Here is a 12,093-nt window from a genome sequence, read left to right on the forward strand (position 1 = left end):
TCTTAATAAAAAGATAAAATTTACAGGTCTTGCATTAAGGCAATATTTCTCTGAAAATTTCATTTCACAAAAGTGAAAAACAACAGAGAAATTAAAGCTAGAGTTAGATATAGCCTTTGGCTTTATGAATCACATAGTAAACAACTTTGGCCTTTGAAGTTCCACCAGGGAGGTTATCACAAAGATTTGGTTGTGATAGGCCTGGAGGGTATGGAATTCTGTATACTTTTTGAATTAACACAGAATGCTGATGGCAATGATTTAAATAATTCAGGTTATGTAATGTAAACAGCTCTGATGAAGAAGTGTTATATTGTCTGAGAGGCTGAGTCAAGGATGACTGAAAACAAGCTGTACACATCAAACATACGTTTGACAGTCCTTGCTACAGTATTTGAACATACAGACGACCTGTGAAACACCTTCACAATTGGGTGGAGCTGTCGGTTCATATATACATGTAGACTTAAATAGATACTTGTGTGAAGTCTTGTGAGGCTGTTCTAAGTGAATGGTATAAAAAAATACTTACTTATTTTTATATCCCCAACATATAAATTGTACATATCTATAAAGACCCAGTACATTACTACAATTGTCCTGTCCCGTCCCACACTATCTCATCCTGCCCTTATTGTACATGGAGGCTGACATTATGTCTCAATTTTTAGATTATTTCATACTATCCCTAGTCCATCCTCGATATTCCAGGGGTTCCGATCACTTACGATCTCTACACCCCTGGACTATCTCATAGTAAAACTGGAGGCAACTGGAAAGAACAGGTAATTTAGTCCTTTGATGTACATCAAAAGAACCGTATAACGGTACACTGTGGTTGACTGTGTGACTCTGATGTTAGGCGTCGCTCTCTCTGTAGTCTTCAAAGGAAATCTTTGCTGGCCTGTGATTGGTCAAATGTTTTCAGCTGAGCTGCCTTCAATTTCACTATGAGATAGTCCAGGGGTGTAGAGATCGTAAGTGATCGGAAGCCCTGGAGTATCGAGGATGTCCCTAGTCAAGGTTAAAACAAATCTATATAGACTTCCATTACAATGCCAGTTGTGTTCCCACTAAAACACAAGTCACATTTACATGATGTATACGTTATATATAGTTAATATAATCATATGATGATCAATCAAAGTATGAATGAATCAAAAAACTAAATATTGAATTAGATTGAAACTGTTTATATGTTACTAGAAAGCAGACACAGAGAAGTCAGCCAAGGGAAAGTCGCGCCTGGACAGAAATGAGTTTGTGGAGTTCTACCACCTTCTTACAGAGAGAGCAGAAATTGAGGAAATATTCCTCAGGTAAACAAAACTTACCTTAGTTTAATACATGTACTTTGATATGACCATTACATCTAAGTTTTGACCTTTACACCTTGAAGTTAACATTTCAACTTTGACCATTACACATATTCTTTGACCTTTAACACTTGACCTTTGAATGTATTCTTGGACCAATATTTATGTTTCTTTAGCTTTTAGCTTACCATGCCCATCTTGAACTTTACATGTATACCTTTACATTAAGACCTTGACAATTAAATGTAAACCTTGACCTCTGACCTTTATACATTAACCTTTACACATTTTTTTATCTTTATACCTTATCCTTTAGATATGTACTATGGTTTATTATCCCCCGCCCAACGAAGTTGGCAGGGGATATACAAATGGGTTCCGTCCGACCGTCTGTCCGTCCGTCCTTCCGTCCATTAACAATTCTTGTTACCGCTATTTTTCAGAAAGTACTGAAGGGATGTTTCTCAAATTTCATATGTAGGTTTCCCTAGGGCCCTAGTTGTGCATATTGTATTTTGGGACCAATCGATCAACAAAATGGGTGCCAGGCAGCCATCTTGGATTGTGATAGTTAAAGTTTGTTACCGCTATTTCTCAGAATGAACTGAAGGGATCTTTCTCAAATTTCACATGTAAGTTCCCCTAGAGGCCTAGTTGTGCATATTGCATTTTGGGACCGATTGATTAACAAGATGGCTGCCGGGCCGCCATCTTGGATTTTGATAGTTAAGGCTTGTTACCACTATTTGTCAGAAAGTACTCTAGGGATCTGTATCAAATTGCATGTGCAGGTTCCCCTAGGGGTCTAGTTGTGCATATTGCATTTTCAGACCCATCGGTGAACAAGACGCCATCTTGGATTTTGATAATTGAAGCTTGTTACCACTATTTCTTAGAAAGTACTGAAGGGATCTGTCTCAAATTTCATGTGCAGGTTCCCCTAGGTCCCTGGTTATGCATATTGCATTTTGGTACTGATTAGTGAACAAGATGGCCGACAGAACGCCATCTTGGATTTTGACAATTGAAGTTTTTTTCCGCTATGTCTAAGAATGTACTGAAGGGATCTGTCTCAAATTGTATGTGCAGGTTCTTCTAGGGGTCTAGTTGTGCATATTGCATTTTAGGACCAATCGGTGAACAAGATGGCCGACAGGTAGCCATCAAGTATTTTGATAATTAAAGTTTGTTACCGTTATATATCTCAGAAAGCAGCCAAAGGATCTTTCTGAAATTTCATGTGTAGTAATATGTAGTAAAAGCTTGAAAAGCAGAGAAAAGATCCCTCTTTCCTTTGTCAGACAAAGATCGTTCTTAGGTGGGCGCCAAGATCCCTCTGGGATCTCTTGTTAGGTTTTCATTTTTTGCATTTTTTCCGTAACCATGGAAACATTGCTGAAAATATCATATTTTTGTACCAGGTTTGTTTCCGGAGCATAACTCTAAAACCAGAAGAGATATTTCCACGAAACTTCATAGACACATTAGTCTTATGGTCTAGTAGTGCCTTTTTCTATTTTAAGGTTTTCACTTTTTGTACTTTTTTCTGTAACCATGGAAACACTGCTGAAAATGGCAGATTTTTGTGTAAGAATCGTTTCGGGAGCACAACTCTAAAACCAGCAGAGATATTTCCATGAAACTTCATAGACACATTGTTCTTATGGTCTAGTGGTGCCTTTTGCTATTTTTAGGTTTTCATTTTTTGCACTTTTTCCTTAACCATGGAAACATTGCTGAAAATATCATATTTTTATACCAGGTTCGTTTTCCCAGCATAACTGGAAAACCGGTTGAGATATATGCACGGAACTCCATAGGCACATTAGTCTTATGGTCTAGTAGTGCCTTTTGCTATTTCAAGGTTTTCACTTTTTGTACTTTTTTCTGTAACCATGGAAACATTGCTGAAAATGGCAGATTTTTGTGCAAAAATCGTTTCCGGAGCACAACTCTAAAACCAGCAGAGATATTTCCATGAAACTTCATAGACACATTGTTCTTATGGTCTAGTAGTGCCTTTTGCTATTTTTAGGTTTTCACTTTTTGTGCTTTTTTCTGTAACCATGGAAACATTGCTGAAAATATCATATTTTTGTAGCAGGCTCATTTCCAGAGCATAACTCTAAAACCAGCAGAGATATTTCCACGAAACTTCATAGACACATTCTTTTTAGGCCCTTTATGACACTGTCATTGTACTAGTTATAAACAGGTTAATAGTTTTTTCACCTATATGCTTCACATTCATAAAACTATTCACCTTGCTGTATCTGCCCTTACCAGAAAAGAAAGAAAAAACATTTGGATTATATTCGTGGCAGTGTTATTTGGTGAATGAAAGAAAATATGAATTTAAAACTGCGGTCAAATATGAATGATATATGTATCTTAAGACATAAGACAACACAGACCTTGAATTTAATACTGCGTGGAGTAAAATATTTAAAAAAACGGGAAAATTATCGCCAACAAATGTCAAGGCTGTATACCTGATTCAACAATTGCAGCCCCGCTCTACTTGAATTATACTCCATCTTTCTTTAGCTCAACTTCCTTTTTCCTGTTTTTTTTTCATACACATAAGTCTCCACAATCAAACTTACTTCAGCTTTGATATCTCCATTGGCGGGGGATCTGAATGACTATGTCCTTGTTTACTTTGACCTCTGACCTTAACAAAACTATTGTGATCTTTACATATATTCCGTGTCCTTAAAATCTGGTCATCTAGATGTAAACCCTGACCTTTACATGTAAACTCTGAACTGTGTACTTTGACCTTTACAGGTATGATGGAGGCAAAGGTTACATGGATTGCCAGGACCTTCAACGCTTCTTAAGAAATGACCAAAAGGTAGAGTTACTTCCCATTATGTGGAAATTAATCTCTATTTTGAAAAGCAAAATTATTTCCTGTGTTGTGATATTATGTATTTAATACTTTGTTACTTACAGTTAGCCATGCAGGACGATGATGTCAACGAGATTATCGCTGCATATGAGCCGCAGAAACAGCTACAGTTAGATGACCATATGAGCCTTATAGGTACAGATATTTCTTACCATCCTAAGGGAGATAATCCCTTTAAATTGTGATCTCAGTTGAGTTCTCATATAGTTTTATAGTTTCTGGCTTCTGTCTTCATTTATAATACAATGTCAGGTTGTTTGTTTTACACAAGTTTCTTTAATTTATCAAACTATCTGATGTTCTCTTAGATACAGTGTTTATATCTTTCCTTCTTGAGTAATTAAAAACTGGTGTGATTGCAATTATAGGTTTCCGAACATTCCTTACAAGTCGAGACCAACAAATGTTTAACCCATCGTGTCGTCGTGTGTACCAAGACATGACACAACCCATCACAAATTATTATATATCGTCATCACATAACACGTAAGTACAAACAGGGAGGCCACAGTGGCTTAGTGGTTAAGGTGTTCCAACATCACAAGCCCTCAACATCTGACTTTTGAGCTTGAATCACATGTGGGTGAGTGGTGGATTTTCTCCGGGTTCTCTGGTTTTCCTCCATCTCCATTTTTTGCACATCCTTAAATGACCCTGGCAGCATGTGAATAGAATGTAAAGCCAAAAGAAAGCATATAAGATGTATGGTAAATAATCTGTACCGACAAATACGGTTGCTATTAAAAATCGGATGTAATGTTTTATTGATATTTTGCGAATATCTGCTCTAAAATTACGATAAAGATTACAGATAAAATGTTTCATAAATCAGTACAATACTGGGTTTTATTTGACATGTATTCAGGTCTATATAAATGACATACTTATTTTACAGGTATTTAGTTGAAGACCAGCTGAAAGGCCCTAGCCGTGTCGAGGCCTACATTACCGCCCTGTCACGAGGCTGTCGATGTGTCGAACGTAAGTTATTTTGTCATCGGATACAACAACTTGAAATATTTGAAATACAGGTAACATCAGTAATCATTCAAACCTGTCTATAAAGGCCATCAATAGAAAAGTGTGTTTAGGGAAAATAAGTATACAAAGGTTAAATTGTGTTGAAATTAAGCGTTTGAGACCACAAAACATTGGTCTTATTACACAGGTAGAATTTATGCAGGGATGATCGCTAAGACCGATTTTACCATTACTACTGCATTGGCAATAAGTTATTGGACCGGTATTATAGGAACAACAAGATTGATTTGTTTTAGTTATGAGAGTAAATGTGTTTATTATGGTAGGTATAAGGATCATCAAACACATGTTTTTGTTTACAGTTGATTGTTGGGACGGTCCAGATGATGAGCCTGTTATTTACCACGGTTACACGCTCACTTCTAAGATTCTGTTCCGTGATGTGATAGGTGCCATAAAAGACTATGCCTTCCACTCGTCACCGTAAGTAAAATCCTCAGGTTTTAGGGGGATGATAATATTATTGATACTCGGAACTCCATGGCAACAAGTTTCCATGGTAACCTGGTATCAGAACTGTGACATTATTGTACTCAAGGTCACTGAAGGTCAGAATTCACAATTGTCTATATACTAACATAGAGCACGTACATTTATATATATTCAGCAAGCCTCTTTTAACATTTATATATATTCAGCAAGCCTCTTTTAACTGTTCACTGTGGGAAATATTTCTTAAGATTCACCATATATATTTTAGCTGTAGTATTTCTATCTATATGATCAGTATATGTCACTTTGGAGTATATATATATCTATGTAATTTAGTTCCCTAGAGTTACACTGTGGAAGCTGTAATTAATAACAATAAGGCATGCTTTAATCTTGTGAATAACATCTTGCTGTATACAAAATGCATGGCCTACCTGTAGTTATACTAACACTCCCGCGACCACCAACACAGAGACCATCCTTATATCAGACTAGGACAGGTTACAATTGTCATTGGAGTACATTCCTTTGGATAGCATATATTATCTTGGGATTTATAAAACTGTAATCAGAGTCTTACATATATTGTAATTTTATGACCCCTGACCTATATGTGGTCCCTGAACTATAGTATAACCTGAAACTTGGTTGGTTGATTCATTTGGGAATCAATTTCCTTTAAGTGACCCCTGATCTATAGATGACCTATGACCTAATGGTAACACCTGACTTATAAGTGACCCTTGAACTCTTAAGAAAACTTGGAAATTGTAATCTACTGGGTACCTAGGTCTATCACTCTATCTTTGTAATTGACATTTGAGGGTGAGTGAGTTACTCTATTTGGCATGGTAATCGGTGACTTCTTCTGTATCAACATATCTAGGACTTTTATAAACAGTTACCATATATCAATTCTCTTACTCTCATTTAGCCAGCATTGCACTTGACAATGTACTGAAAAACACCTTTCATTTTACTCTTAGAAAGACATTTATGGTTTATATATTATTCTCATTCTGTATACATAAGCATTTGTCTCTTTTGATAATTTCTGAAGCACCATCTGAAGTAAAAGGACAATACACCTTTTTAATGTATTCAGCGTTAAACTTATTGATTCCTTAACTCCATATAAAGTCATTATATATAATCAGAATTCTACTAAAACCCCATATATAGTGATTATATATAATTAGAATTCTACTAGAACCCCATATATAGTGATTATATATAATCAGAATTCTACTAGAACCCCATATATAGTGATTATATATGATCAGAATTCTGCTAGAACCCCATATATAGTGATTATATATAATCAGAATTCTACTAGAACCCCATATAAAGTCATTATATATAATCAGAATTCTACTAGAACCCCATATATAGTGATTTATATATAATCAGAATTCTACTAGAACCCCATATATAGTGATTATATATAATCAGAATTCTACTAGAACCCCATATATAGTGATTATATATAATCAGAATTCTACTAGAACCCCATATATAGTGATTATATATAATCAGAATTCTACTAGAACCCCATATATAGTGATTATGTATGATCAGAATTCTGCTAGAACCCCGTATATAGTAGAACCCCATATATAGTGATTATATATAATCAGAATTCTACTAGAACCCCGTATATAGTGATTATATATAATCAGAATTCTACTAGAACCCCATATATAGTCATTATATTTAATTAGCATTCTTCTACAACCTCGTCCTGTTGCCTTGTAAAGGTTTACAACTTACTGATGTAACGTAACACACACGAGATATCACACATCTATTTATAATGCCTCGTGTTTTGTGCATGCTTTTTACTTAACAGAAGGGATCACAGTGATAAAAGGTAATTGCTGCCAGGTTTATTTTTCAGCCATTTTTTCTATCACTTACATGTGTGGTTTATTTTCTACTCACGTGTGTGAGTCTTCTGTCTTTCTGTTTAACACATCATATGATTTCTGTAGCTATTAAACACTTGATACATAGATTGTTGTAACATGGTTTTAAATGTGTTTCCATTAAAATTAGTCTTAATATGATGTCAAGTTTTAATTTGCTGTTTTTAATTTTGCCGTAGAGCCACAATGGCTAGCATAGCCTTGACCTATTATATTTCTGTTTTGGGCTAGGATCACAGACGCACTGTAACCTTGGTATTTTGTTGTATTTGATTTTCCATTCTCTCACATTATTGTTCAAGGATCACAAACTTGATGTTGTGTCTTGATTTTAGCTTTACATAATAGAAAACACATCCAATAATTACATGTACTACAAACTGTTCAAAATCAAACATAGTTCTAGCAGATCTAAATGTGCTTGTTTGAGAATAAAGTTCAAGTCAAAAGGGTCAAAGGTCATGCAATGTTATATTTGTTTCAATCAGAAAATCTAAGCAATACTCTCTCCATTTCTCCTGGCCAACTTATTCTTTATCATGTTTATACAAATATTTCGGCCAGAGATCACTTTCAAGACCAGAGGAGCAAGGTCATCCATGTGATGATAAAAGTTTCTAAAGGTCATGGTCACAGTCACTACAAATAGACCATGTGCTATACATCTCTTATATATGGTCTGATCAGACTTAATACATCAATGCCTGCTCTGTTATGCTGACTTCCAAACATTTTCTGATATATGCTGCATAAGCCTCTTATTCATTTCTGTGGAATTTAGTCAAATTTTAGGGTTGTAAGTTTGTATGTTAAAGCCTGAAGGAACATTAATAAATTGAAAGAAAGTTGTTTGATCTTGTAAATTCCTGTTATTTTTTTGTAACTATTCCTACATCATGTTGCTAAAATGCTAGATATATGAATATACAAATGCATTGAATATTGTTGAAATGAATTAAGTAGATGAAATTTGAAATCTTCGCTACAGTTTTTGGGAGATCAATTTTTAACAGGCCTTCAAATCCTTCAGTTTTTCCGCTGAAGTGAAATCCCAAATTATCTCCCTTAAGTTTTACCTCAGCTGAAGTTTACCCCCACTCACCCCAGCCCACCTTACCCCTAGTTTGGAACCTGGTGTTAGATTGATCACAGACAACGCTACTACACTGTGTATAACTCAGTAATGAATTTATATTGTAGTCATAGCCAATACACAAACAGATCAGGATTGATTAAGGGGAGATAATTGGTCAAATCTAAGATTTTTATTAACAGCTAGAAATTACTTTTACAATAATGATTATATCATTTATGCTCTAGTGACCAGTGTGTTTAAATAATTTTATTGATATATCCAACCACTAGTAACAACAAATACCTTGCATTAAAAAAATAATAAAAGTATCATTGGCTGCGACAACAGCTTGAAACCTTCATGCAATCATATTAAAATTAATCAATTATTTATATAATGTAAATGATATTATGATTCATCTTCTTTCATGTTTTTGGAAATTAGGCTTTGTCCATGCTTGCTTTTCTTCACTTCCCTTTATTAAGATTATTTTTATTTCACCTCTTAAATGTTTAATATATGAGCAAATTATATCAGTAATACATGGTGTTTTCGTTGTTACTAAATGTAACAAATATTAAAATCTTGGAAACTTTTGAACTAAGGTATGTGAGATATTCTTTTATCCGTTCATTTGTATCAGCTTGTTTAAACTTGTGATTGAACATATTCATATTTCTACATATATAAAAGATGTATATCTTACCATAATTAGCCAGCTATGTATGATTGGAAATAATATAAACATTCTGAAGACTCTGAATATTCCGTAAAGGTTGAAAGTTCAAGGTAAAAATAAAGACCCAAAAAAAGGTTTGTCTGTTCATCCAAACGTCTTATTAAATATTAAGACTTATTGACTAAAAATTTAGACTTGTAGACTAAATATTTAGACTTATCATATAATTACACAATAATACGTCAGCAAATAATGTTGACATAAATGGAGGATATCAGCAGAGCAGAAGGAAATGACCAGGAGTCTATAGATATTTCATTAAAACCATTAAACATTTGTCTGTTATAGGTACCCCGTGATCTTGTCTATTGAGAACCATTGTTCTATAAAACAGCAGACTATCATGGCCAGACACATACGCAGCATTTTAGGAGGTGAGTAGCGCTTTTCTGAATGTTCAAAGTATAATTAAATCAGCTATGATTTGTTGTGATAGTAAATTGATATGTATTATTATAATACTAATCTGCTGTTACCTAGCGCTGCTTTTCTGTGTGTTTAAACAAGCAAATTTACATGTTGAACACCTTGATATGTGTTTTAAGTATATTGTATGTGAAAACATTTGTTTGTTGATTGGCTGAAAACTGAAGGCTAATAATGAATGGATTTTGAAAAATATGCTACCCATTATTCTAAAATGAGGTTCTTTTTTTTACTGAGTCACACATGCCCAAATGTACAGCATTATTAATTTATGGAACTTAATCAATTATTTTGGTTAAATTATTTTTCAGATTTAGTGTATGCTCCTACTGAACTACCAGACAAGATTCCATCTCCTGCTGACCTGATGGGCAAGATTATACTAAAGGTAAATGATGTGTTCATAGTCAATTCAGTCAGGACATCCATATTAACTGATAATGTTCTCATGGTAGGGTGTTAACTTAGGATGTGTTCAAGGTGGCAGAGTGGTTAAGGTGTCAAGACATATTACCACTAGCCCTCCATCTCTTGGTTCCGAGTTCGTCTTGTGCCCCACAGGGTAAGAATTTAGCATGTATTACACGTCTCCTGTCTTGTGTCCCACAGGGTAAGAATTTAGCATTGTATTACACATCTCCTGTCTTGTGCCCCATAGTGTAAGAAGTTAGCATTGCATTACATGTCTCCTGTCTTGTGCCCCACAGGGTAAGAAGTTAGCATTGTATTACATGTCTCCTGTCTTGTGCCCCACAGGGTAAGAATTTAGCATTGTATTACATGTCTCCTGTCTTGTGCCCCACAGGGTAAGAATTTAGCATTGTATTACACGTCTCCTGTCTTGTGCCCCACAGGGTAAGAAGTTAGCATTGTATTACATGTCTCCTGTCTTGTGCCCCACAGGGTAAGAAGTTAGCATTGTATTACATGTCTCCTGTCTTGTGCCCCACAGGGTAAGAATTTAGCATTGTATTACATGTCTCCTGTCTTGTGCCCCACAGGGTAAGAATTTAGCATTGTATTACATGTCTCCTGTCTTGTGCCCCACAGGGTAAGAAGTTAGCATTGTATTACATGTCTCCTGTCTTGTGCCCCACAGGGTAAGGTAAGACATCTTGTAAGAATTGTGCCCCACAGGGTAAGAATTTAGCATTGTATTACATGTCTCCTGTCCTGTGCCGCATAGGGTAAGAAGTTAGCTTGTATTACATGTCTCCTGTCTTGTGCCCCACAGGGTAAGAAGTTAGCATTGTATTACACATCTTCTGTCTTGTTCCCCACAGGGTAAGAAGTTAGCATTGTATTACACATCTCCTGTCTAGTGCCCCACAGGGTAAGAAGTTAGCATTGTATTACACATCTCCTGTCTAGTGCCCCACAGGGTAAGAAGTTAGCATTGTATTACACATCTCCTGTCTTGTGCCCCACAGTGTAAGAAGTAAGCTTGTATTACATGTCTCCTGTCTTGTGCCCCACAGGGTAAGAAGTTAGCATTGTATTACATGTCTCCTGTCTTGTGCCCCACAGGGTAAGAATTTAAGCATTGTATTACATGTCTCCTGTCTTGTGCCCCACAGGGTAAGAAGTTAGCATTGTATTACATGTCTCCTGTCTTGTGCCCCACAGGGTAAGAAGTTAGCATTGTATTACATGTCTCCTGTCTTGTGCCCCACAGGGTAAGAAGTTAGCATTGTATTACATGTCTCCTGTCTTGTGCCCCACAGGGTAAGAAGTTAGCATTGTATTACACATCTCCTGTCTTGTGCCCCACAGGGTAAGAAGTTAGCATTGTATTACACATCTCCTGTCTAGTGCCCCACAGGGTAAGAAGTTAGCATTGTATTACACATCTCCTGTCTTGTGCCCCACAGTGTAAGAAGTAAGCTTGTATTACATGTCTCCTGTCTTGTGCCCCACAGGGTAAGAAGTTAGCATTGTATTACATGTCTCCTGTCTTGTTGTGTCCCACAGGGTCCTGTCTTGTGCCCCACAGGGTAAGAAGTTAGCATTGTATTACATGTCCCCTGTCTTGTGCCCCACAGGGTAAGAAGTTAGCATTGTATTACATGTCTCCTGTCTTGTGCCCCACAGGGTAAGAAGTTAGCATTGTATTACATGTCTCCTGTCTTGTGCCCCACAGGGTAAGAAGTTAGCATTGTATTACATGTCTCCTGTCTTGTGTCCCACAGGGTAAGAAGTTAGCATTGTATTACATGTCTCCTGTC

The 12,093-nt window shown here is 36.0% G+C and overlaps 1 protein-coding gene across 9 annotated transcripts in view; it reads left to right on the forward strand.

Moving 5' to 3' along the window:
- Positions 1-12,093, forward strand: part of LOC138329633 (1-phosphatidylinositol 4,5-bisphosphate phosphodiesterase delta-4-like) — a 57,466-nt gene that overhangs the window by 38,937 nt on the left and 6,436 nt on the right. For 8 of the 9 annotated variants that reach the window (XM_069276742.1, XM_069276740.1, XM_069276744.1 and 5 more), the window contains 9 exons: positions 1,207-1,319; positions 4,107-4,173; positions 4,275-4,365; positions 4,599-4,716; positions 5,126-5,211; positions 5,574-5,694; positions 7,553-7,573; positions 9,731-9,816; positions 10,180-10,256. In XM_069276742.1, coding sequence (XP_069132843.1) covers positions 1,207-1,319; positions 4,107-4,173; positions 4,275-4,365; positions 4,599-4,716; positions 5,126-5,211; positions 5,574-5,694; positions 7,553-7,573; positions 9,731-9,816; positions 10,180-10,256 — 780 coding nt within the window. The remainder of the gene's footprint in view (positions 1-1,206; positions 1,320-4,106; positions 4,174-4,274; positions 4,366-4,598; positions 4,717-5,125; positions 5,212-5,573; positions 5,695-7,552; positions 7,574-9,730; positions 9,817-10,179; positions 10,257-12,093) is intronic. The other variant, XM_069276738.1, reaches the window with a different exon arrangement.

Source organism: Argopecten irradians, chromosome 8 (assembly GCF_041381155.1).
Source record: "Argopecten irradians isolate NY chromosome 8, Ai_NY, whole genome shotgun sequence".
Taxonomy (NCBI): domain Eukaryota; kingdom Metazoa; phylum Mollusca; class Bivalvia; order Pectinida; family Pectinidae; genus Argopecten; species Argopecten irradians.